Below are 26380 nucleotides of genomic sequence, written 5' to 3'. Positions count from 1 at the left end.
TATACCTGCTCACAGTATGACGACCGTATCTTTTAGCTGTAAAAGCTGAGAATAAATGAGAAGTGTTTCCCGCTAATTCAGCAATTTCTGAAAGTACCAGTCTTGACATCTCAAACTAGGAACAAAACAAAACCAAAGACTATCGAAATATCATTAGCCATGCTGTTCCTAAGTTCATTCTGCAGACAGACAGGGAATTTAATTCTATCAATAAACATGAAAGGGAACAACAGAAAAAAGAAAATTCTTTCATCATATGAAGAAACAAGAAAAGGAAAATCCAACTACATTCATGCGCAACCTCTTCATTGGCAAGCCCGTACATTTCCTACACACATCTAGAAGGTGTGGGGTGATCCACATTACTGCAGAGAGATGCCAAGAACAAGCGTCAATGATCACCAGATATCTCCACCTCTCCAGGTTGCAAATTTCTTATTTCCAAGCTAGGCGGTTGCCTGCCAAATTTTGCCCCGGAACAATAAAATCAGGGCCGTCACCCTGCTATTCTTCATTCATTTGAAAGCTGCCAAAAGCTCCTAGGCTGACTCAGATTGGAGGAGATGGATTTTCACAGGGGCTAAAAGGAGAAGATTTGCGTGCTTCGTGACACAAAGATTTGGCTGTGGCTACAAGAGGGAACCTCTATCTGAAAGAATAAAAGCAGACTTGCAATACGATCTCCACCGCAGTTTGCGCTCTTGTACTTCACTGCGAATCGGTCACCGTGCTGCCCTGCCGAAGAGGGAAATACAAACTCGTGCTGTCACCGAGCGAGCCGTCTACCAAACTTGCTCCTCTCCCACCTCCATTTGCTTTATAGACAAAACCAGAGGCTGCCACCCCCAGACCATCAGAAACCTAATTCAAGCCACGTTAATGTGCTCGAGCAAAGCATTTCACACGCTTGGTGCATTCAATGCACGCCTGGAAAATGGATTCTGTGGAGTCTCTTGCTTACGCAGGACATGGTACTTTACTGTGCACCCAAGTAACCCCCGGCAAAACACCCAGACTTTGCAGAACACCTTCAGATCCACAAACAGACCCAAACAGTCCTGCAAATCATTTACAAAGATCCCCCTCGGGAGGCAAAACACTATTTCTCCCTTCCATTCCCATCATGTGACTGGGGTTAATATATTTTCTGAATGAACTACATGAGACGCACGCAGATTTCCAGAAAGAACTCACATTAGAACTGCTGCTGTGCACAGCAATCAGTTCTCAGGAGCCACTGGCAACACGGGAAACATCTGTGGCAAAACCAAAATGTTTCTAAAACAAGTCTTTTTCTATCAGCTTGCGCCAAGTATTCATGACCAGATCTGGTAAAGAAATAACCTGCAATTACAGTACTTCAGTAACATATTTCCAGCAGCCAGATCCCGTTTGAAAATAAATCTGGGATGCAGAAATGGTAACAGAAAATTCAATTAGATAACAAAGATCTAAAGAAGCTATAAGCTGAGATCAAAAAAACAAACAAACATAAAACCCCAAAACCCAGTCGTAGCCTGCTCTTTGCCATCACCTTAAGTGGGATGCTACCAAAGAAAACAAAAAGCCTGAGAAAAAGATTCAGCTCCTCCATATTTTCAGCAACTTCAAAAGCTCTGATTGCAAATTCAGATCCTAAGGCTACTTAGCCACTTTTCTAAACACAGGCACAGTCTTTTTTGGTTTTGGGGTTTTTTTTTTTACACATAAGGAGTCTGAGAGATAGCTCAAGACTTATCAAGTGCAGAGCTCAGCAAATTAATTGTACTCCTAGTGAAAAGGCAATAATGGCCTTTGGACCGCATTTCATGCCAACAGCGGGTATCGCTTATATCGGACGAGCAGACAGCGCAGCCACAGGGAGAAAGCTTGCAGAAGGGTTGGGTATCGCCAAAACCACGAGGAGCTTTTCCTCCTTCTCACGGCTTTTTCTCCACCACCGCATGCAAGGCCAAGTGGGCCTTGCCTACACCCGCATTAATCACACCTGCCCGAGCGGTGGATGAAAACAGCTCTGCCGACTCCTGCCGGTCCTGGCCCACCTACGTCTAAACCAGGCACCGCAGCCTAGAGGAGGGAGAAAGGCATCCAGATGTAATAAAGCAGCCAAGAAAAAGCATCTCCTATTCCCATCTCACTGAACGCATCACACAGCAGCAAGCAAACTAGCACTTATAATATAGGGAGAAAGAAGAACATTTGGGGTAAGTTTTTGTTATCGCTGCTCTTAGCCAAGACAAGACCCTGAACTTGGTTTTCTGCCTCTGATCTGGAGCATTCTCCATCAGTATTAATGCTGAATGCTAACAGCACCGTGGTGTTTGTCTGAACCATTATTACGCATCACTTATTACAGTAGGCTGGAGAGCTGTTCACAGAGCTGGAAGTGAAGGCAGCTACATAGCGTACCTAAAAAAAGCTTCAAGTACTATTGTGGGGCTTTTTTTGTTTCTTTTTAAAATCACCCGGTCACACCCAACTGTTCCAAGCTCAAACTGCCTCAGCATCTTTTCCTGCAAGAGCCCCTGTAGCTTATAGGACTGAAGCCTAGAGCCAAACCAAGCCAACAAAGAGGTCGCACAAGGCAGAAGCATTTGCCAGGCCAACAGAAGACAGCGTCTCCTCGGCATCTCTCCTGCAAAGCCAGCCACAAGCTACGGAGCAACCTCATGCCCACGCTCTCAGCATCACCTCGAGAAGAGGAGGCATACCAAGGGCACAGAGGGAGCGACAACCCTCAAATCTCTCTGAAGCGGGCAGTCAGTCAGGAAAGCCATCTCTCTCAGGGGCTGCAGGGGTGGGAAGGGAACATATAAAATATGCCTCAGCTCTGAGTAAATATTTTACTTCTCAAATTCATGCTGCTTACTTAATCAATCCCCATCATTATTTCAGAGGCCCTACTCAGACACTAAAATTGATTCCCTATGATCTCATCTACACAAAATAAGGATTTTTCCAAGTACCTCCATCAGATCCTGACTCCAGGTCAGCTCACTTGATGCTGGAAAAGCCAGAGGCCCCGAGCTTGCAGTGAGCCGGACACAGAGCACGCTCCACAACCGAGGCTGTGCTGAAAACAGGGCAAGGAGGAGGCAGGTTCCCACCATTGTTAACATCAACAGGAGCAACAAGAATTGTCTGAAAGAATTTCCTACTGCAAACAAGCCACCGAGGTGAATAAAGGAAATGAAGAGTTCACAAACTAAAATACTCAAGTCCTGCGTGCACCACCCAGGTCTGCTTCCCTGGCACAGACAGCTGAGCCTGGCCAGACCCAAAAAGCCACACTCCGCAGCTGAAAGCGGGCAAGGAAGCCAAAACCCACGTCCCGGCCACCTCTGCAGCCCCAGCAGTGCCACCCAAGCCCACAACATCCATCGCCGCATTCACTGGCGGGAAAACCCACAGCCCCGCGATGCTCCCTGGAGGATACCCGACAGCAGGGACAGCTCGGCCTGGCAGTTCACTTGGAAAGCGACAAGCTGCAAAGCAGCCAGGGCACTGCTGACCTGTGCCTGAAGCACAACAATCCACTCCCCATTCGAGGGTCCATCCCTGACTCGCCTCGGCCCCCAGCCTGTCTCAGCCTCAGCTCTCCACCTGCAGTAGCTCTTCTCCCACCCAGTCCCACCTTCGTCACTGAAGGCGACCAGACGCTCAGCTACCGAGAGCACAGCAACGCTCACGGAGCCAAGGCTCCATCTCCTTTCTTAGTGCTCATCTCACTGGCTAAAAGCAGTGGTCACGGTGGCCCTGCTCCACCCGCCAACACACACGGACGTGGCTTTCCAAAGGCGCTGCCCCACTGCCCTTGCTGACCCCGGTGGGTGCTGGTACCTCTGCTGCTCAGAGAAAGACAGAGCACGTAGAGTCTTCAGCTCCGCTAGCCCAGCTCTACCTTCTTGTCTCCCTCTTTCGTTCCCTCCCCTCCATGGATACCGGCAGTCTCTCACTATCAAGTATTTTTAAAACAGATGGAAGAATACACTGTGGTGTTCTAATCTCTTAGACAACGTTACCCATGGTTCCCACGTAAAATTTGTATTCCAGCGTCATTTTCCATCAATTTTTGTTTGACTTGGAGAGGAGTATACATTAGTCTACACATACGAGTAAACGTCAGTTTTGCTCCTTTAACTAGACCAAGCCACGAGTCTGTAAACATTTAGGATAAACAAATAAAGAGAAGGGTAGGGAGGCCAGAGCCCTCTTCCATGCTCCGAACTACCGAGAAACCAGCCAGCACTGGTCAAGATGCTGGTAGTTAACCCAGAGGAGGAAGGGGATCCCCCATCTAGCACATCTCAAGAGTTTCCAGACTGCAAGTGGCTTATCTCACACTGAGCCCAGATGACCATATGCATCCTTCCACTCTGATGCATGTTTAAGCATTCGCATGGCTTTCATCAGCTGAGAGGTCCCGTGGCGGCTCCCAGCACCAATCCTGCCAAAACTCTGCTTATGCATGCCTTACATTTACATACTGAGATCGGTCTCTATTAAGTCAAACGAAATTACAGGCAGTGCATTACACATGTGCCTCCACATCTGTGGGAGCAGGGCCTTAAAATGAGAGCCGCCCATCCTACCAAAACACGCCCTGCTCAGCTACAATTAAACACAGACACTTCAGAGCAGTTCGCTCAAGTCATTTTTTATGCATGCTTTTACAATTAACATAATATCCTGCCAGGACGTAAAAGGTTGTGACTCAGGAATGTTATCATAGTTTTAAGTCAAACTGACTCGCTTTTCGTTTCATTCCTTTTCTTTCCCCTTCCTTTAATTCTACCCCCATGCTCCTTCCAACAAGATGCATACCACTCAGGGCCCTTATAAAATATGATTATTAAGTTGAAAGCTTGATAAGCAAACGTTCATCAGCCTTGTCTTGCCCTACCATATAATTAACTATTTCTTCAAACTCCCTACCACCACCACCCCCCAAGCAACACAACAGCAGCATGCAAAGCGGTAGCAGAGAGGATTAGATAACAAGGGATACGAGATGAAACGCCCCCGACATCTACTGATTACCGGCCCACTGTCCTTTCTTCTCTTATCACCCCAAGATAAAACTCTCTTCTCCAAAAAGCACCTATTCTGGAGCACGAACGGTCTGCCCACCAGCTGCTTATGAGAAAGCTGAGTGCCCTCCCCCTTCGCTCTCCCACACGCACATGCTTCTTACGCTGAAGGACGCTTCATTCTGCAATCAGTCCCACTGGACCGGATTCAATGGCACACAATTATGAATTTGGTTTAACTGGTGTTAAACCCTCTGCGGATGCTGTTTTGGGATTGCTCAACCAAAAATGCGAGAGGCTGAGTAGCGGCACGGGTTTCATGTAACAACAGAAAAATAAAGCAAAACTCATACGCAAGAACAAACAGCTATCGCATCTTGCAACAAGCCACGTTCCTGAGCCTATTCATCTTGCGAGGTTGCTACTCGACACAAAGCGGAGCGGCTCAGCTTGGCAATACCCTTCAGCCTGCCCTAAAAACCAGCTCAAGTAGTGATTTCAATGCATCTTCTTAGACTGAAAGACAAAATTCCATTTCTAAGCATGCTTTAGAACTTAAGATCAAGGAATCGTTTCAGAAGCAGCTTTACAAACAGCTGGTATAATTTATAGGTATTCTGCTAACAAATATCAGCTTTTATTTTGCTTAGTAGCATAACTTCCCCACCTCCAGTAACACCATTAACCCCATCTTCATATATTTGTTTTGCCACATCAGAGGAACCATACAGCCCCGCAGACCCAGAAGTGCATAATAAAAGCCAAAACAAACTGTCTCATCCTGGTCACATCTTGAACACAGACTATTTCCTTATTATGAGAAGGAGCCACATTCGAGTCCTCCGCTCGTGGGCAACATCTGTTTTATTCGCAAGCACTGAAAAAGTTACCGGAATGTCGGTCAAGTCCCTCTCCCTCCTCCGGCCGACAACGCACAAAAGCGCATTCAGTCCGGTCACGGTGGAGTTTCATTCACGGTTCTGCAAGCTAGATGCAAGAGAGACTTGCTTTTTGGGAACAGCATCTGCTAGGTTTTGTAGCGGGTTTTTGTTTTGGTTTTTGGGTGTGTTTTTTCTTTTTTCCTTTCTCTGTGTGAAGGGGAAATCTTTTGTCTTTCTCAACATGGACGTAAAAAAACTCCCGGCCACCACGTCCCCAGAAAAACGGTCACGCTGGAAGATGCAAAACACGCGTGCCCCTCGGAAGACTCTCACGCCGGGATTTCCAAGCCCGTAGCCCGCCGCAGCCGAGCGCCCAAAGCCTTTCCCCGGGGGCTGCGGGCATTTCCCCGCCCGCCCGCCCAGCCTGTAAGAGGCGCAGCCTTCCCCACTCCCAAGTTTTCCCATCCATGGGAATCGGCAGGGCACGAACACCCGCGGCAAGTCACCAAACGCGGCCCCAGCGGGAGCAGCTCGGGGACCTCCGCCGGTGGGTCCCCGCTGCCCCGTGCGGCTCAACGCGAACGGCTCCGGGAGGAGCTGCCGCTGCCGCCGGCCCCGCTGCAACAAAGAGCCGCGGCCCCAAATCCGGGCGAAAAAGTTTTGCGCGGGTTCCCCCCGGCCCCGGGAACGGGCAGAGGCGGCGGCGCCCCGGCACGCCCGCCGCCCCCTCCGGCATCGCACCCCCGCAGCCCTCCGCATTACCTCCCGGGCGCTGCACCCCTACCGTCCCCGGCACGGCATCCCTACAACCCCCGGCACTGCACGCCGCCGTACTCGGGCAGTTCACCCCCAGCACCGCGCCCCTGGCATTGCATCGCACCCCTCCGTCCTCCAGCAGCGCAGCCCCCCGCCACCACTCCCCGCCGCCGCCGCACCCACCGCCGGTCTTCCCACGGCCACGGCCATCGCGGTGCAGTGCGCTGCGCTCCCCGGCCCGCCGCCGCCTCCTCTGCGCTGGCTGCTAGGACGGCAACATGGCCACCCGGCGGGGAGGGCCCATGCGCAATGCAAAGGGGCCGGGCGGCGAGGCGGGACCCCCCCGGCCCTCCCCCGGGGCCGCCGGGGAGCGCGGGCGGGCGGGCGACGCGGCCCCGGCCGGCTGCAGAGCCGCGACCTCTCGGGGAACCCCGAAAGCAGGCTGGAGCCCCGGGGGGCTGCAGCAGGACTGCAGTCAATCCCCAGCAGTAATTGCAAGTAATGCCTCTCTTGGAGAGCCCTTCGGGGAGGGGCCGCGCCGCTCTGCCCCACCGGCCCGGCTGGCCCGGGGAGGGGGAGCTCGGCCTGCTCCCTGCCCGCTCCCCCCCAGCCGCGCCGCTTGTACCCATCCTCTTCACCTGAAAGCGTCACTCCGACTCTGGCAGCCCCGCAGCGATGGGGAGACAGCTGAAAGCCAAGAGACTGATCTGCTCCAGGTGTGCCGCTGCAAAGAGACGGCCAAGCAAGGCACTGGCAAGGTCCTCCTTCCCCCGGTTCGGTTAAGAAGGAGGACGGGGATTCGGCAAAGAGATATTTCTAACAGGGAGTCAGAGGGGAGCTCCCACAGCTGGGGCTGATTGCCAACAGAAGTCCCTAATGCCCCCCATGCAGTAACGCAGAGAGCAAAGCCAGGCACCTTATTCCTTGTGTTTCACAGAGCTGTCCCCTCCTGCCAAACACAGCCATGGTCCCTTTTCAAACAAATCCGGTATACCAAACAACTGCCATGGTGACCAGTTCCTCTCCCACTCCGGTAAGTGATTTCCAGGAATAAAATGAAGCACAGCTGGCTCCTTGCTGCTCTACCTGGCAAAACGCTTAACATCCCCTTGTTAAGCATCACATCCCTTTACCTGCAAATGTGGGAGTCTTAGGGCTAAATTCACCATGTCTGCTCACGAGTCCTCAACCAAGGCAGCAACGAAGGAAGGGCCCTGCTGGGTAGGGTCCTGCAGCGTTTTGCAAGGCACAAAACCCCAAAAGGCTACCAAAGACAGACCGCGTTCGCCGCACACACGAAGGAATGTGTTGAATCACAGACGTATCAGAGCTACACCCTTACGGAAACATCCACCAGATCAAATAAAGCCAAGATGATAAAGGCTGAGAGCACCTCCTACAAATAAAAGACCCCAAGTATTAAGTCACTAGACCTCTGTGGCACACTTACCATTTGCACACCCTTCAACCTAAGGCTTTTACCTTTCACTCCAAGATCCATTTTTGTACTGCTATGAAGAAACACATGGGTGTTCACAAAGGGCTACAAAGTCCAAGTATTTCCTTCCTGCAGCTCTTCTTATCATGTTTTGAAGGACTCAGGAGCTGGTATTTGAGAGTGCTCACCCATGCCTGCCCCCAGAGTGAACAGGAACAAAAGGAAGTACACGAGCACTACCTGGCACTGCTTCACACCTGGGCTGAGGATCTGCACCTGGGGCAGCAGCCCTTAACGGGGCACAGGAGCAGCCACCATTAGAAGAGCTGCTACACCAAAAAAAGCTAATGGGGTTTCTCCCAGTAAAATTTTGCAAGCATAGTTGACACGCTGCTTTTATTATGCTAACGTGTTAGGCGTTACTGCTAATACCCCAGGGAGGCTGCTATAATAGACTCGTGTTCTTGCTCTTGTAGCAAATTCCTCCTGCATGCACGGCTCCAGGTGAGGAGGTGCTGAGTGTGCCTATACTGGGAAATGTGCTCGGACCAGTGCAGCCCCTAGTGGAAACCCGATGATCATATCTGAAGAGTTGCCCTCGTTGCACCTGTGGGTGAGGCAGACATAGCTTCCCCTTCTCTGAATTAGAGGCATGAGCGATACTCCTGCATCAGCGTAACTTAACTAACGCAAAGATCTTCTGCGTGTGCACAACCCTAATGTGACTCACCCTGTCCCTCCTTGGCGCGAAGCTGGGAGAGCCGTGGCCGAGTTTTCTCTGCGATAGTCATGCATGCAGACCTTCCTGGGTATGGCTGTTCACGCTGAAAGAGCAGGGGGGGAAAAAACCGCAATGTCAAGACAAAGAAATGTTCTGCAATCTTTCTAGATCTCAGCTAGCGTAGTTCCTTGCATTCCTAGTGTTCAGCGTGAAGAAGCAGACCCTTAGCTCTTGAAAGTTTCATAAGTGCTGCTAACAAATCGGTACCCGTGCAAAGGGAATTGCCAGTCCCTCCTTCTAGAGACCCTGTGGGAACTGTTTCTGTTTTTCCAAAGCTGTTTTGCATAATTTTGCAGATAGGGCACAACGATGCTTTAACCACCTTTTGTGTCATTTTCTCATGGGATGAGAAAATACCCAAGCATACACAGAACTTGGGTTAACTTAGCTCGTCTTTGAAAACAAATACAGGTACATAGCTCCCGAAAGGCAACATCTTCTTGCACAATAGGAAGCTACAAGACTAAGTGGTGAGATTTTTATTTTTTTTTTTAATGTTGAAGTAATGCTTGATCCTACCTCCACTTTGTGATTAGCACTACTCACAACTTACTCAAATTTCACCCAAAGAATCAAGAAACCTGCTGTGTCCTGAACTCCCAAAGAGGGCGAGACCCCGCCTAAGTTCAGCCATTCGGAAGACTCCTACCCGCAACCAAAAGGGACAGATTTGCAGACAAGGTAAATCATTCGAGCATTAGGGGAAACAAGAGTCTCTTTAAACCTCTTAGCGTGAAGCAGACGACAAAGCAAGTCCAGGTAGCAGGGCTGTGCTTCTCCTTGCCTGCATGCAGCATTATACCTCCTTAATCCCAAAATGTGATTTGCAGCTCAGGCTGTCAGGGGAGAGACGCGTTGCAGCATTTGGTCTGCCTCGGAATCAACGCGAGCGACTCTTTCAGCAGACTTCTGCATCTGCCTACAAAGGGTATCGACAGAGAATCATAACCAAATGGGTTACGACCAACTGCCATATTACTGGCCGTTATCTGAGCTATCCGGTAAGCAACACATTTCCAGCCAGTAGCGACTGTCAAGCGAGACGCGTTAGTTTAACCCACTGCACTCGAACAAGCTCAGTGAGGCTTTTCCAACCTCAGCAACGCGAAAGCATCGCCGTTCAGCGCCGGTCTCGGTCCTGCAGGTCCTTCAGCAGTCACTTGAAGTTACCTGAGTGTTTCGCTAACTTCATGAAAAAAGTTTACAGGGGGAGAGCTGACATTTCTCTGTAAAAAAACCTCTACTTTCTTAGTCAAAGCTAAGCTTATAGTAAGCAAGATAATACTTCCAAGGGTGTTTAAATGACAATATGATATCATGGAAAGCCTCCTGCTTACGCTTTAGTCCATTAAACCAAAACAACACTTTCACAGTAGTGTTGTCATTTGCCACTGTTGTTTACTCGGATTGTTTATCTTCACAATCTACCCTCCTCTCTTATTTGCGATCATATATATATATCATTATGCTCCATTCATTTCACTGCAACCGCTGCCACTGAGAGCGTGTTGCTATCAAACGCAGTTGTGACTGCAATTCAGGGTTCATCAGAGGAAGAGCGAGAAAGGTATTTATGCCTCAAAGAACTGTATCAAAAGCATGTGCAAAATGGTAAAATATTAACACGAGCCTTACCCTGTTCCCAGCACCTGCACCCTACTCAGATGAACACCACTGACGGGATGTAGCCACACTCTCCTACAGGATACACCCAAGGGAAATCCAAAAGCAAGGTGTGGCAGGGCACGCAGCGCAGTTTCTCTTGCCGTGCCACCCAAGGACCCACATCTTGGCACACTGGAAGACTTTTCTGATACATTGCCTAAACTGTAACTTCTAACCTAGAAACTTGAGAGTTTCTCTTAGGGCTGCTCCCACCACTCCAGACGTTACAATTTAGCAGTCCTGCAGCTCCACAGTCACATTTATCCCGCAAACCAGCACAATAATGTACTACGGCAGACACTAACGGTTCGGAGTCAACAATCCAAAAGCGCGGACCCGTGTAGCTTGCTTACCTGAGAGCAACAGGGCCGCACGCATCCACTCTCGCACGTGTTTGCAGGGTCTGAACCTTAAAAGTTATCCTAAGATTTTGTGTTGCCAAAACAGAAACCGCAAGCCTGTACGCACCATCTCTTGCAACCTCTGCCCGGGGTTTGTGAAGGTTGCATACGCTTCTGGGTTTGCGGCAGGCTGGAGCTGATATTCCAAATATTTATGGATACCCAGGAGCCTGCAGTAGAGAGAATTTCTGAAGCGTGACTTAGGACCTGAGCCAGACTTCTTCAGAGCCAGCGAGCCCATATCGAGCTCAGTCCCTCCATGCCTCTGTTCCATGACCGTAAGACAGAAAAAACAGCACACCCTCTTTCCCATGCTTTCTACCCACTGTCCACTCCCCAAACTCCTCGGGGCAGGGTCTGTCATTTGTTTGGCGTATACAGGGCACGTTGCCCACTGGGCCACCGATCTGACGTATCCCTCTCAGCTGTAATGTACACGCTCACGATAATAGCATTAGCAGTACAGAACAACATTAGGTCCCCACTCCAGTACGACATGTGTCCAACCTACACAGTATAAAAACAGAGATGATATGAGATACAATTTGACTTCAGGCACTCTTGGTATTTGTGTGTGGTTATCGTACATGGCTACAATCCCACGCACTTGTAATAACAGGTACCCTGAACCGCAACACATTCATGTATCTTTATCGCCGATGTTCCTAAGTCACAGAATCACGGTTCAGGTTGGAAGACACCTCTGGAGGTGGTCTGCTCCAGCCCCAGCTCAGGCAGGGCCCTGCAGAGCGGGATTGCTTCCAGCGGAGCTTAGAACGTCCCTGAGGACGGAGACCACAGCCTCTCCGGTCAACCTGCTCCAGTACTTGACCACCCTCACTGACAAAGAGTTTCTCTTCACACACAAATGGAATTTCTTGCATTTTGATTTGTGCCCATAGCCTCCTGCCCGTTCACTGACATAACGACTGATAAAGTGCTCTTTCTCCTCACCCCACGCCCGCAAATTAACCTCGCACTTCTCAGTGCACTAGCAGGGCTCCTCCGGCCCCTCCACCCTGCTCCCCTCCTTCTCGGCCGCCGTTTCTCACGGCTGTCGCCCCAACCGCGCAGCCCCGCGGGCCGCCACCCCGGGCAAAGGCAACCGGGGGGTGGCAGCCCGGCTGCGAAGGAGGAGGAAAAGGAGGAGGCGGAGAGGCCGGCGCGGCAGGAGGCGGGTTTCCCCGCCGCGGCAGCGCCGCGCACCTGGCTGCAGCGCCGAGCACCGACGTGCGGCACCGAGCCGGAGTACCCGGAGCCAGAGTACCGAGAGCCGGCTGGCGCGGAGCATGGCGCGGGAGCTGAGCCAGGAGGCCGTGCTGGACTTCCTCTGGGCGGCCGGGGGCCGAGCCCCCAACACGGCGCTGCTCCGCCACTTCCAGCGTTTCTTCCGCGACCCGGCGCTGACCGAGCAGCAGCGGCGAGAGCGCCGCGAATACTTCAAGAGCCTCGTCAATTCCCTGGCCACCGTCCACCCCGCCGCCGCTCCCGGCGCCTCCAAGGACATCGTCCTCCGCCGCAGGTACCGCGACCTCCTCGATGAGGAGCTGCCGCCGCCGGAGAAACAGAAGGAGGAGGAGCAGAAGATGGAGCCGCCGCCGCCCCGACGCGACCCCGACCGGCGGCGCGGTCCCCCAGGGGAGGCGGCGGAGAAAGGGCAGCCCAGCGGGGGGCGGCCCCCGGGGGCCGTCGTCGCGGGGGGCTGCGCCGCCCGGGGCCGCGGCGGACTCTGCTGTGAGTGCCGCCGGGCGCGCCGCGCTGCCGCCGGCGCCCCGCCGGGCCCCGGGACGCCGCCCCGCTCCCGCTCCCCGCCGCCCCCCGTGCAGCCGCCCCCGTACCGGACCCGGCCGTTGTCCTCGGCCCCCTGGGCGCTGCACCCCGACGGGCCGCCCCGCTCCCGGCTCCCCCCGGCGCTACCGTCGGGTCCTGGGGCGCCAACCCCCGCTGGGCCGTCCCAGTCCCGATCGCCGCAGCTGCCTCCCGCCGGGCCGCCCCCGTACGAGACCCTGCAGCCGCCCTCAACCAGACCATCCCGGTCTCGGTCTCCGCCGGGACCCGGGGTGCCGTTTCCCACTGGGTCAGCCCCGTTCGGGTCCCGGCCACAACAACGCCCTAGAGAGCTGCCCCCAACCCAATCCCTGCCGCCGCGCCCCCGGGTGCCGCCCCCTAACAGGCTGCCTCAGCCCCGGTCTCCGCCACAGATCCCCGCCGGGATGCCCCTACTGAAGGCCCCACCACCCTCAGAGGGCCCAGCGGTAAAGCCCCCCACCGGTCCATCCCAGTCCCCACTGCCATCATCGTGCCCCAGGGTGCTGTCCCCCACCGACCTGCCCCCATCCCGGTCCCCACAGCCACCCTTCGCCGAGTCACCCCCAGCCCGGTCCCTGCCATTGCTGTCCACCTCAGGGGTGCTGCCCCTGTCCTGGTCCCTGCAGACGCTCCCTGCCAGCTCCTCCCCATCCCCACCACATCTATCAGGCCCAGATGTGCTACCCTTCACCAGGCTGCCCCCATCACAGTCCCGGTCCCTGCAGCAGCTTCCCACCAGGCCATCCCCATCCCCAACGAGGGGATCCAGGGTGCTGACCCCAAATGGACCAACCCAATCTCAAGCCCTGCTGCTGCACCCATACCAAACCCTGCCACTGCCATCGGGTCCTGGGGTGCTGCCCCCCCCCCGGCCACCCCCATCCCAGTCCCCAGCACAGCACCCCACCCAGCCACACCCATCCCCATCTCTGCAGCTGCTCCCTGCCAGGCCACCCCGATCGCAGTCCTTGCTGCCAGCACGGGGCCCCACAGGGCCCCAGGCCCCCAAGAGCAGTCGCCCAGCACAGCCGCCCATCTTCAGGAGCATCAGGTGCCAGCTTGCTTTGCTGGAGGTGCAGGGCATCACCCCATCACCGCCAGATGACTGTGGGCAGCAGCCCCGCACAATGACCTCCAAGAGCTTCCCTAGGAATGTCTCAAGCCGGGGGCTGTCGGTGCCGCTGGGGCAGCGGGAACACGCCTGGCTCGTGGCCATGTCAGCAGGGTGCTGGGCTCAGGTGCGAGGGCTCTTCCTGGAAGAGCCGGAGCTGGCCCTGCATCGGGACTTCATGACAGGCTTCACAGTCCTTCACTGGCTGGCCAAGCACGGCGATGGGCCAGGCCTGCAGGAGCTGGCAGCGGCGGCACGGCAGGCTGGGCTGGCCTTGGATGTGGATGCCCGCTCGGGCTGCGGGTACACTCCGCTGCACCTGGCTGCCATACACGGCCACCAGCTTGTCATCAAGGTGCTGGTGCTGCAACTGGGGTGCCAGGTGCAGGTGCGGGACGGCAACGGGCGACGGCCCTGGGAGTACCTAGGCAGCTCCACCTCGGGGGAGATCTGGCAGCTCCTGGAGGCACCCCGAGGCACGATTATGTTCCCCACGCAGCCCCTGGCCCGCACCGTGTCATCTGTCAGCAAGGTCTCGCCGTCCGCCGGCAGGGCAGCGCTGCCTGCCTGCCTCAGGCCGCAGCACGGCCGTGGGGCGGCATCCCACCGAAGTGGCAGTGAGAGTGACTAAGACACAGCTCCCTGGCAATCCCTGCCAGTGGAGATGGGACCTCGGTGGCCGTTCCGCAAGAGGAAGCCAGGCAGGCGGAAAAAAAGCTGTGAAACCGATTGAACCTATTGAAGAATGTACTCTTAAATTAATCCAATGAACCGTTGTCTGAGCCTCTCTGCCCTCCCTCCCATTTCTTGCTTTACTGCCAGTGAGAAGATGCAATGACTCCGCTGGAAGCACATCCGAACCCTTGGTAGGAAAGTCCTACGCACCCTACAGGGTGGGCACCAGCTGCTGCATGCAGCCACAATCGCCAGCGTTAGGGGGACCGTGGGTTGGGGGTCTCCGAGTCTGACGTGAAGCTCTCAGCCTGGTCCCAACCAGGGCAGAGCACTTGTTTTTGCTTACAGCAATAGATAGTTGTTGGTTCTGAGGTTTGCAAAACACTTGTTTACACTGCCTAAATTCTGGGGACTAATTAAGACTACATCCCTTTTTAATCCCAGCAGATTAAGGACAGAGTCCTGCTTTTAACGATGCAGCTGATCAAGGTCCAGCCTTCCAGCAAGTCCTCAGAGAGCGACTGGCTGTGGCAGAGGGCGGCCGCTTTCGGGGAGAGCCCCGAGTTGAGGAGGGTGTAGCACACCCACTCCATTTCTCAGCCCGTCTTGCCCACTAGCCTGTGCGGAAAGGAATGCAGGGCAGCACCGCAGCCCTACTCCTCCCCAAGACTGCCCCAGGCTGCCCGGCAGCACCGATACCGCCCCCTCCTTCCTGCACCTCCAGTCCCTTTCCTCACATCACAGGACTAGGAAGTGGTACCCACGTTGAGGCCAGAGCCCCGTTCCCATGCCTGGGGATGGAAAGCATTGCTGCAGGAACCCGAGTTGGGCAGAAAAGGAGCTGTGCTGCGGTACAGTTCCCAGGCTCGTAGGGGGAAAGCAGTTTCATAACCAGAGCTGCATTTGCCCAGAGACCCCAGCCCTAAATTGCCTCGTAAGTGTTTATGTGATGGGAGTGAGTGGGATTGGGGGTCCAGGAAAGGGGAGAGACATCCCATGCACTAATTCTGGAGAAATTAAAAATAACTAGCTGGCTTTAGGAATCTCACTGGATTATGTGGGTCCTATCATGAACTCCGCTTTCTGATTTAGTATAAAAGAGCTTCTAAACAGTAAAAAAATACAATAGGTTAATCTTGCACCTGATCTGACTCTCCTGTAGATGCTTTACGAAGGCAGGAAGAGAGCTAAGATAGATGAGACAGCAGAACATCCCTGTCTGGTCAATGCTCCCGCTGCTGGGTGAACGCAGATATAGGACCAGTGGGTGTCAGTGCTTGTGAAACTAGGGCTGCTGGCTCTGCTTCAGCAGGACACTTCGGGGCAGACCAGCGCAGTAGGTGGGACCGCTCATGGATTTGAGGCATGTGTCTAAATGCCTGTAGTTTCGGGGAGGAATGGGAATCAGGGCAGCAGAACCTGACCCTTGCATAACACGCATACTGGGGAATGCCTCGAGTACTTGCTCAAGCACTAATTGAGGTCTCCGCTTTGCTTTGGTTTATTTGAGGGAGGAACTCTTTCCTGCACAAGGGAAGCGACTCTGCCTCACTCTGTGGCCACAAAAGATTGTGGCCTTTTCCCAGCCTGGTTTTCTCCTTTCAGAGGGGAAAGACCTCAGTAAGCCAAGGCCGTGTCATGTGAACAATCATTCCTCTCTGAGAAGACGCCACTAGCTTGAACTCATAAGAAATTCAACTCTGATGTGGGCTCTGAGCTATTGACATGGACACCTAGAGGGGCCCCCAGGGCTCCCCCACGGCAGAAGAAATCCAATTTATCTTCCCCCTTAGATCCAGCTAGGGGTTATACCCTAGATCAGCACAAACATGCAAAATGGCTGTTGCCTGGTAAAATGTCAGTCTCTTCCACCAGCTTCAGAGCCGCTGCCACCGTTCACAACACGCACCAGACTCCCTCAAGCTTTCCACGAGCCTCAGCTAGAAGCTCTTAAAAACAACCTGTAGACGGGGGTATCAGGGATGCCACCAGAGCCTTCACGTACAGCAAGCTTCAGGGAACAAAGTGCAAATGAAATAACTTTGTGTGCTGACTAAAGCTGTCTGGTGGGGAACCTACTTTTGCTCCACAGCCATCTACAGTTTCCAAAGAATAAGGTTTTCCCTTTACTCTCTCCAGGGTTGCTAAGACAAAGACTGAGACGGACAGCGTTACCTTGGGATTCTCATTTTACAGCCTTTCCATGACCCTTCTCTGTGACGCAAAATCTAAGCAGCGCTCTTTTTCTGCGTGCTGTTGCGGACCTTGTCTGTCATCTTTTTCAGAGCAGTTTTCTCTCCCTAGCAGTATTTAGTTCAGCAGTCTAACAACAAGTTGTGAAAACAGTTTGTGACAACTGTTTGCTCGCCTGTTGAGATAACACAGACAAGCTGCTTTCTCCAATTTTTAAATTATAAAGCAACTCTTAGTTCAAAGAAGTCTGGAACGGCAAAAATCTTTCCCTAGTGGATCAGTGTGCCGTCACTCCTGTTTGTCACCCTAGGATTACTTAGGAGTTCTTGGACTGCTAACGCTAGTAATAGTGCACAGCTCCTACACCACACTTGTAAAAAGCAATCGGTCACTGCTTGTGGGAATAACCACTCTTTTAACCCACGGAAAGCCTCATCCTCCAAGCTTTCTGTTGGTGAAATAAGCAACAGGCAGGGTAAAATCCACCTCCAGCCAGCTGTGGAAGGCAGGGCCAGATCTTTCATCAGCCATGCCTGGAGGAACCGCCCTGGAGCATCAGGCAGGGGCGATGCAGATGCCATAGGTCCAGTGCCCCAGGAACAATTCACCCCTGGCTACCCACACACACAGCCTGAGCATCTCCGTTTCAAAGCGCTTCTGACCTCCTTGCTACTTACTCATCAGCCTGCCTGGCCCCTTCCACACCCTGCACACTGCTGTTTCCTCATTGCAGGTGGACGTCACACCCAATCCAGGCATCTGATTTTGCACCACCCTGAAACACAGGACATATCAGGGATTAACGCACAGCAGGACTCTGCCCTCTCCTCTCACTGCTTTTGAAAACACACCTCCCACTTGATGGCTGATGATGACAAAGTCCACCCCTCTGTTCTCCAACTCTTATCTCTAACCAACTGCTTTGTACTCCAAAAGCCACGTCCTTCAAAGGAGCGGGGTGCTTTTTCACACGGTAGCCTTTACCCATCACCTACTGTTGAGCCCGTGAACTCCAAGTTCTGTTAAAGGTAACCCTCAAAGCACGCTACCCCGCTTTTCACCGCCTCCCTGGCACACGCTTCCGCACCCACTCATTAGACTGCTAAAAGCCGACAGCACAGCAGAGCTGGATCTTGATTTGTGCAGCTTCTGTTAAGAGCTCAATCACCTTCCCAAATTGTGGCTCTGATTAGACTCATGCTACAGCCTTTACTAATCCAAGTTGCACAGGTGAGCCAGCAGTCTGATGCTATCGCTCAGCTATTAATGAAGTCTCTTTCTTAGTCACCATCCTTCTCCTGTGGGGTCTGTACCACTTAAGCCAAATAGAATGGCTTTTTAAACCACAAGAGTTTGCAAAACTAGTGCTTAAACTAGCAATCATTTATGCTGAGTGAGGTAAACCCAGCACAAAAGTGGGACCGTATTAATTGGAATTCCATTTTTTGGTAGAGCTATTCTTTGACAACATGAAGCTCCTCTCATGCAGGAAATCAAAGCTTTCAATCCGAGAGAAGCTTTCCATCTACAAACACCCCAAAACGTACATTAAGCTTCCCAACCTAAGAGCAGCAAGTTGGTAACAACTTGCCATTGTTTTGGTTTTTCACAAGCTGCTGGACAAGGACCAAATGCCAGAGCCAGGGTGGGATCCCTGCTCAAACAACCCAAGAAGCTTTCATGCAATTAAAAAAGCAGATAAGCAATACAGCAGAACATTGCTAACTTGAGCTAATGGCCAGGACGTCCTTCGTATCACAGCGCTTTCTCAAACAGTGAGAAAGAGAACTTGTAGAATTTAAAATAAACCCACACTGAAGAGTCCGTCACACAAAATGCACTTGTTTCTACTGTGACAAATGCCATTTGACTGAAATAGTTTATACACAACTCCACAGTGAGAAGAATGTCTTGCACACTTTTAACAAGTAATGAGACAACACCAATTGCTATTAAGTCTTGTGAAAGCTAGAACTTCTCATGACTACACGTACTGCAAATAGTACCAGATGGTAGGTTAACATGGTACGGTTTACAAAAAGAAAAAACCCAGTTAACTGTACAGTTTCCTCCAGCCTAATTTTCACCATTAAAGTTAGAATTGTTAGCCCTTTCGGGGAAAAAAAATATTACCTTTGAAAACTGGGTCACGCTGGAAAACAACAGAATTCTCAGTTTAACTAAGTTAATACCCCTCATCCCTAATGTGAAGCTATTTAAGAAAACAAAACTTGTTTTACAGTTAATAAAAAGAGAGAAAAAAGTCTTAAGATATGACCTTAAAATATCCTAGTAAAAATATTCAATAATAATATACAAAAGAAACAACCAAACCACTTTTTTCTCTTTTTTAAGCACATATGGAAAAAAAAATTATTAAATTAACTTACTTGCCTTCTAAAATAAAAACTATCAGAACAAACAATAGTAGTAGCACCTCAACAACTTCTAAGAGTACTTAAGAAACTTCTTCCCTCCTCTATACTTTCCCACTGAAAACCATAATTCCCACACCTGAAAAAAATAATTGTCCCTATCCCCTTATATAGCCTCAGTGCTGGGCGAGACCTGCTTAAAAGGAGGCTGGGAAAGGCTTAGTTCTTATCACACATAGTTTCTTTTTTCTGAGCTAAGAGTCGTCTTGGACTTTTTTTGGAAAGCAGCATGGTGGTAAGGCAAGAAGGAGAAAAAAAAAAAACTAGGTGTTTTTCTGACTCTTGTTTTGTAGCTGGGGGAATATGTTTGCGTGTTACTTGTGTTAATTTTAGAGAAAAATAATTGAAAAAAGTCATTATAATTTTACCCTACTTCTAGGAAAAGCTTAAAAAAGTTAAAAACAAGGATAGGATCTTTTTAGTGCAAAGTATTTAACTGTTGGTTTCACAGAAACAAGTAATGAAAAGGAAAGGAATGCTTTAAAAGCCACAAGGGAAACAAGTAAAAGAAAATATTACAAAGAACAGAAAATAAAAAAACCTTAAGTTTTTCTTAAGAGGAAGTGAGCTGGGAAAAAGCAGTGCAGTTCTTTGCATGACCTAAGGGGTGGTTTTGGGTAATTCCAGGAGAAGTATTGCAGCCTTCTGTGGGTTAGCACTTAAATGCACAAAGTGCTATGGATAGGAGGCCTAGTGCTGAGGCACCCTTGTGTTAAACACCTGATTATGGCAACTTTTAGTGCAGCAGCTGCTCAAAAGAGACACAGATGGCTGATCTTGCATGGGTTATGCTTTTTTCCTTAGAGCAGTTAAGTTGATCTGGTAGAGCAAACCTTTTTTCTGGATGGTTTAAATAAGTTTAAGACCATAGTACTCTAAATCTGTATTGGACCTTAGCAACATTAATCTTTTTCAGAAGTCATAGTTTCTGTTGTGAAGGAAACACCCATTATAACTACTCAGAGTTCCTCCACATACTATGTCAGTCTGTAGGGACTAGCCTCAGTTTGCATTTGTAATGCTGCCATGGGAAGCAAGGACCAAAATCCTTCAAGATGTGTCATAGCAGCTTCCCCCTTGCTGCTGGGCCTCTGTCAAAATAGTTATTGGTTTAAGTCTTTTCCTTCAGTTTTCCTGAGACACAGCTCTAGGCTTCAGGACTGTTCTGATGAATCTGATACCAGAAGAGGTGCTTTATGGTCTTTAATGTAGCCCAGAATGTTCTAGTGAAAGTGGGGATTAGAAGAATTTGCCTTAATGTGTGTCTCAGGCTGGGAATCTCATAATAACTCAGCAGCGAACAAATATGTTTGCACGGCCAAGCAGAGAGCAGGTGTTCACAGGTTGTCCAAAGTCCGCATGGGAGTTGCGTGCCACTGGTAAATAGAAGAGCTTGTTTAGGGGAAATGGAGAGGCCTCGAGTCTCGCTTGCAGAGAGGACAAGAAGTACTTCTCTGGCCTTAATGAGGAGTGTTATTGCCACAGGGATGCAGAGCTGTGCTCCTCCAGGAACAAGCACTTTTCCCTCCTTATGTCCCCAGTGTTTCTCCTACCACCTGATGATGGAATCTGAAGGGCAAGGGTGCGGGCTGCTCTCTTACCAGAGGTAAATGAGGGCATGGGCCTGCAGCCTTTGTCTGAAGGGCTGACGGCAGCCTTGCAGTTTTGGCCCCCGTCCTTGGCCACCAGGAGCCAGCGCTTAGTACTGTGTGATTTGCCTCTTCTCCTGGCCCTGGAACAAAATGGGGAGCTGATAAGGATGAGGGCAGGGTTTGTCCTCAGAGCCAGGTGGTTTGCAAGCCTGCTAGTGGCTAGGGAAGACAGCGGAGCTCCAGAGCAAAAGCCCAGGGGAAAAGCAAATGCTGCTGCAGCCTGCAGGGCTTCGGTAGAGGCTATGCAGAGCTTGGGGATGGCAGCGATCCCTCCCCTGTACCATCACTGGTTTTTCTTCTGCTGCTTCAGTCTCCCTGAGACTTTACCCAAGGGAAAGCCTGCCTGTCATTGTGGATTGCTTCATAGCCCTGCCTGGCTATGCCAGTGCGTCTGGTTCAGCCCACATGTGCAGCCACGTACACAGGCTGGGCGACGGAGGTGGGACCCTGTGCTGGGACCCTGACTTGACCCCCAAAATAGCACTACACCCTATCACCCCATGGCTGAGTGAGGCCGTGCCCCTTACCCAGTGTCTGTGCTTGTGCCAAGTGGCACCAAGTCACCCCAAAGGCAGGAAGACCTTTGCTAGGCATGTGCAGGATATTACTGAAGAGTGTAAAATGCAAATACAAACAAACACCGGAAGGAGATTGACTGTTATATATGGAAATGTACCCAACAGTCCAACTGCATTAGGAAATATCTTGTTCTTTTCCTAGATATCTCCTTGTATTAAAATACTTAATCAACTGAGTTTCCAGCTTTGAGTCATAACATCAGTGGCAAACAAGGTAAATCCTGAATCTTGTTTTAGCATATTTTTTGCTGGAGGTTTGTAAGCCACAAGCCTGTTAACTTGTATTTTTTCTCCCCATCTGAGTGCTGGTCATTGCCATCCATAGGCAAAGGCAAGGAATGTACCACAGGGCTAGGAGTCACTAGTTGTCAGCAAACACAAGAAGCTGACAAAACCCATCAGAAATCCATATAGATAAAGCCTGTTTTCTGGAGAGAGGGGATGAGCAATGTTGTTTTGTAACATATAGTATGTATATGTCAAAACACATCTGTTGACAGAAAAAGATGAGCCACTGCATGGCACTGTACAAAGTTGTGCATCGCAGTGACTAGATGCAGCTTAAGTATTTTAGAGGGAGGGGGGGAAAAAAGCAGTGGAATGCTCTTGCCAAGGCAGGGCAGCTCCCAGGCAAGAGGCTTTAATAAATACCATCTACAGGAGGTCAGTAAGCCTGGCAGTCCTGCCTCGAGGTTAAGAAGCACAGATGGGCATAGTCAGGGGGAGTTGCACACTTTCCTTTGCATAAACAATAGAACTGGTTTAGTCATCTGCTGAATGGCATGCTCAAGGGAAATGCAGATCTTTCAGTTCAGCAGTTATTTGCATCTGATTAGGATTTTTTGTCTCTGGTTTATAAATATTGAATAGAGGATTTAAGCAAACATCTTGACTCTTCCCTCTCCTTGGTTTCTCGTTGCTGCCTCACATCAAGCCCAAGATTGCTGTTCCTCATAGTGCTTGCCTATTGATTTAACATTGGATGCATTTTTAGCTGCCGGGTGGTCTGTGTTGGAGGTGAGCAGCAGCCAGTCATGGATCTGTACGTCCGTGCGTCAGACGTAGCATCTGTAAAGTCCAATTCTTCCTGCCCGTGGCCAGAGGGGAGGACAGACGTAGTGGTGCTTCCCTCGGATTTTGGTATTGTCCAGACTTTGGCAGGTGTGCTGCTTGTCTGGCCCTGGGCTGAGATTTCCAAAGGTGCTGTGGGATTATGTGCAGTCAAGCTTGGTCAGATGGCTGTTTCTGCTCTGGTGCTGAGCGTGCCTTGCTGCAGACTCCCCTTTACCATGGGAGGGCAATGCCTTAGACTATGCCTCGGTGGAGTCTGCCGCCTTTTGCTGACTAATGTGGTGGCGGCTGCATTAAGGTAGCCAGTTATGTTTGTGCTCTCCCGTGGGACTTGAGGGCATGCTACAGCCCATGTCATGAGTCACGCTCTCCCAATTTCCTGCTGCTTGTCAGTGTGAGAAATCCTGTCTGCCCTCCTTTTCCCTTGCATCCTCTGGTGCCCAGGGCTCCCCACCACTGCCTCATTTCATCATGCTGTGGCCAGAATTTTTTTATGGACTTGTCCAACAACTGCAAGCGAGAGCACCACAGCCTTTGGGGGATTTAGGAGCACGGTTTCTGATCCGCCCACAGTGCTTGGTAATGATGCTTTTGCTTCCAAGCAGAACTCACGGAACTGCCGCTTGTAAGCGTATTTCTGAATGTGCGTGCGTGTATTTCTAACTGGCTCTTGCTTCTTCAGCTATCAGCTGAGGTGTCACGTTCCAGTCCTCTGAGAAACAGCCTGTCGTCAATAATGGAAGACATCCAAATGATCTGCCTGCATTTGATACTGATTTACAGCTATTGTATTAAAGGGATCCAGTAATGCTAGTCTTAAACTTGAGAGTATCTTTGTCTATTGCACTTCAAAAGCCAGAAAAGATCAGAACTTGCTTCTGAAGCATGGGAGCCCTCATGACCCAGGACTCATTTCAGGTAAACCGTAAACCTGGCTGACAAAACACTGAGGGAGAAGGTGGCAGGGAAGGAACTTTACCCCAAGTAGCATCATTTTGAAGGTCCTTCAGCATCCTGGGGCTCAGAATGGACAGTGTTAATGTTGCTTCAAAGTTTGTTACATTTCTTTAATTAGCTTGTTCTTTCCAAGGCATTTTCCAAATACTTATTGACGATTTTATTTTGCCTACAATTGAATTTGAGAAATTTGAGCCAGCTTTAATACAATCCATTCTCACTGTGGGTGGCTCAAAGGAGACAAATTCTGGCATACACATGTGTTTGTGGGAAAGAGCTCCAGATGGCTTCAGTTTCTAAACCATCCTGGCACATTGTATGTGCTATATGTCAGGCTAGATGAGAGCTCTTCAAAATCAGTCCAGCTTAAGGTTGCTGGAATGCTTTTGTGGACACTGGACCAACGCAGAAAACTCGGTCCCACCCTATTAAAAGTCATTGCAAGGTATTTTCCCCCACTGATTGAGCAAAGCTCTGATACAAGAAACTACAGTCCTTGAGTACAAGGGAGACCTCTGCCTTGCACGTTTTGCATAACTAGAGTGACATTGGGAAATTCAAGCTTCAAAGAAGTCATAAGGAGCAAACAGAAATGGACCAAAGGATATTATTTTCATCAGCGGGTGGGTTGGGAACCCATAGCCAGTGCCCTCTGCATCTCTGATATATGGAGAAGGTGGACAGGAGGATTTGACTACTTCTGTTCTTATCAACTGGCTAGGTCACGCTTGCCCAAGTTTTCCTGCAGCTGTCGGGACGACTTGAGGATGCACAATCCTGGCAGTGTCACTGTGCCGCCGATGGGCCTGTGGTTAGCCACGCTGGCAGAGCGATGGCTCTTCAGCTTTGAGCACAGCGCATCCTCCTGTGGCAGAGCAGGTAAGTTGATGCTGGGCTCTGCTACAGATGACAGTGCACCAGGGAAAGCAGCTTGGGGGATGTGCTTCTTCCAAAGAAGGCTGTTGCATTTGCAGATGCCTCGGAAGGTGCCAGAGCTGCTCCAGGTACCTACAACTCCTGCATTCCCTTCTCCTGACTTTAGCAGAAAAAAGTCAGGAATTTCAGCCTGAGCAGTGCAGTGTTGCCTCTGCCTTCCAGCCCTGCTGAAGCCACTCCTGTGTCAGACAATGGAGGAACTGAGGCTTCCTGATGTGTCTACTGTGACAACACAGATCCAGTCCTTTGGCATAGAAAGGGCTAAACGTAGAGTTATTTTTCAGCAGAGTATCCAGGTTTCTTTGCAAAACCCAGGAGCTTAGACTTTATGGATGGCACCAAGCAGTGAAAGCTGATGTGTGAATAGGAAATGAAACAAAGGCTAGTCCCCCAACCTGTCTGCAGTCACCATAGTTCACGGCAAAAGCTATCAAGAAGGCAGGCTCCAGTGATGATCCTTCTCCACAGACACCCTTCCTTTGACTTTTAACCAGAACATGCCATATTACTTGCAATCTTTCTCCTCTTGCTCTACGCAGGTAGTGTCCAGACCCAGCTAAGCAGCTTTACTGCCTCAGTACCTTGAGGAGGGCAATGCAGATGCACTCCCTTCTAGCTTACCTCACCTCTTGCACACCTTGTAAACAAGTTCAAGGCCTGTACAGATGTTATTCAGCTGGTTAAGGATAAGGAAAGGCATAGTTCTCCATCTTCACACCCCCAAGTCTCCTTGCAGCTGATCATAAGATAAAAATCAAACCCAGCTTGTCTGGAGCTAGACCACAGGAATATATAAGGCTTGGGAAGTGGTGCTATCCTACCGTGATATCCCAGTGTGAAGGGTTCCAGGGTCTGTTCCCCATTGCAGAGGTTTGCAATGTGATCATAGATGTAAAGTAAACAACAAGGGCGTTAAGAAAAATAATCAAAACTTCTGGAGTTGACAGACCTCTAGAAAATGGGCACTTGAAGGGTCAGCAACCTCTGGTCTCTGCTATGAATTCATACTGCAGTAGCTGCTATGGCCCTCGGCTCCAGGGTAAGATCTTGCTGTTTGGGGCATGGTGTCACAGCGGCACGAGGGCAGGTCTGTCCTGGGTGACGTGGGTCTTGCACTTTAATATGGTAAGAAATGGGAAAAAAGAGTGGCCTGGCAGCTGGATGTGCCGCCACGCCGCGTAGGGCAGCACACGGCTTTTTACTGCGCTCTCGCAAGCGTGATGACTTTGGAAGAGAGATGAATCTTCCTGCTGTCTGATGAGCTGCAAAGAGGAGGGAAAGATGTACCTGGATTCATAAGCTGAGAGCACTGGGGACCTCCAAAGAGGAACAAATGCAAACAGCTCCTTTGAGCTGAGGCAAACTCTGAGGAGAGGTGTTTGCCACCTGCCAACTTAAAAGGTATGGGGAGAGGTGCTGCAGTGAAATGAGTCCACATAACAAAGCCTCAGTTCTCCTGGGTAGTTAACAATTTGCTCTAGTTAAACCTAATCCACTGAGAGATGAGAGAAGCACAGGGATTGTCAGCTTGGGTCAGTGTTAATGAGGGGAAATAAAATGATGAGACATACTTTAAATCTCACTGAAGGGATCAGCAAACTCCTTTCATGACTTTGAGATAGTGCCAGAAGTTCTTTATAATTAACTTAATTTATAAGTAACCTGAAACAGAGGTGCTTCCCTTTAATGTAGAGAAAGCTGAAATCAGGAAACCCTCTGGGATAAAAATGCTGTAGTGATGTGTGGCCATTTAACCCCGGCTGGCCCCCAGAGCGGACTGGACCTTCAGCCCTTCTTCCTGGCACAAACTTCCCTCTGAAGCAGTGCTTTGGGAGGGCCCTGCAACCTCCTGCCAAATGGGACTGTGGCTCCAGAGTCATCTTTTGTCTTTCAAGAGCAAGCTAAGGATTTTTCTTGGGAGTCTGGTTCTATTTGCGTACGGTCTCCAGACGAACCCTGCAGTTTCCCTGGAAAGGGCTGGAAGATACCATTGTGGTGAGAGTATTGTTTT

The 26380-nt window shown here is 50.8% G+C and overlaps 2 protein-coding genes across 2 annotated transcripts in view; one reads left to right on the top strand and one right to left on the bottom strand.

Annotated features, from left to right (window-relative positions):
* Positions 1-7024, bottom strand: part of SEPTIN11 (septin 11) — a 57758-nt gene extending 50734 nt beyond the window's left edge. The window contains exon 1 of the mRNA XM_075750899.1: positions 6851-7024. Within this exon, the coding sequence (XP_075607014.1) occupies positions 6851-6877 (27 nt within the window). The 5' untranslated portion in view covers positions 6878-7024. The remainder of the gene's footprint in view (positions 1-6850) is intronic.
* A 5013-nt stretch (positions 7025-12037) lies between these two features.
* Positions 12038-14796, top strand: SOWAHB (sosondowah ankyrin repeat domain family member B). Its single transcript, XM_075750698.1, has 2 exons — positions 12038-13615; positions 13697-14796. Exons 1-2 carry the CDS (start codon positions 12242-12244, stop codon positions 14501-14503), a joined length of 2181 nt encoding a protein of 726 aa, XP_075606813.1. The 5' UTR covers positions 12038-12241; the 3' UTR covers positions 14504-14796.
* Positions 14797-26380: the final 11584 nt, after the last annotated feature.

Source organism: Balearica regulorum, chromosome 4 (assembly GCF_011004875.1).
Source record: "Balearica regulorum gibbericeps isolate bBalReg1 chromosome 4, bBalReg1.pri, whole genome shotgun sequence".
Classification (NCBI taxonomy): Eukaryota; Metazoa; Chordata; class Aves; order Gruiformes; family Gruidae; genus Balearica; species Balearica regulorum.
Note: the sequence above shows the minus strand (reverse complement) of the source record. Positions and strands in the feature narration are given on the sequence as shown.

Excerpts from the sequence above, each read along its gene's own strand:
- SOWAHB (XM_075750698.1), top strand. The coding sequence starts at position 12,242 with ATGGCGCGGGAGCTGAGCCAGGAGGCCGTGCTGGACTTCCTCTGGGCG. Across the intron at positions 13,616-13,696 it reads CACTGCCATCGGGTCCTGGG|CTGCTCCCTGCCAGGCCACC; the intron begins GTGCTGCCCCCC and ends CCATCTCTGCAG.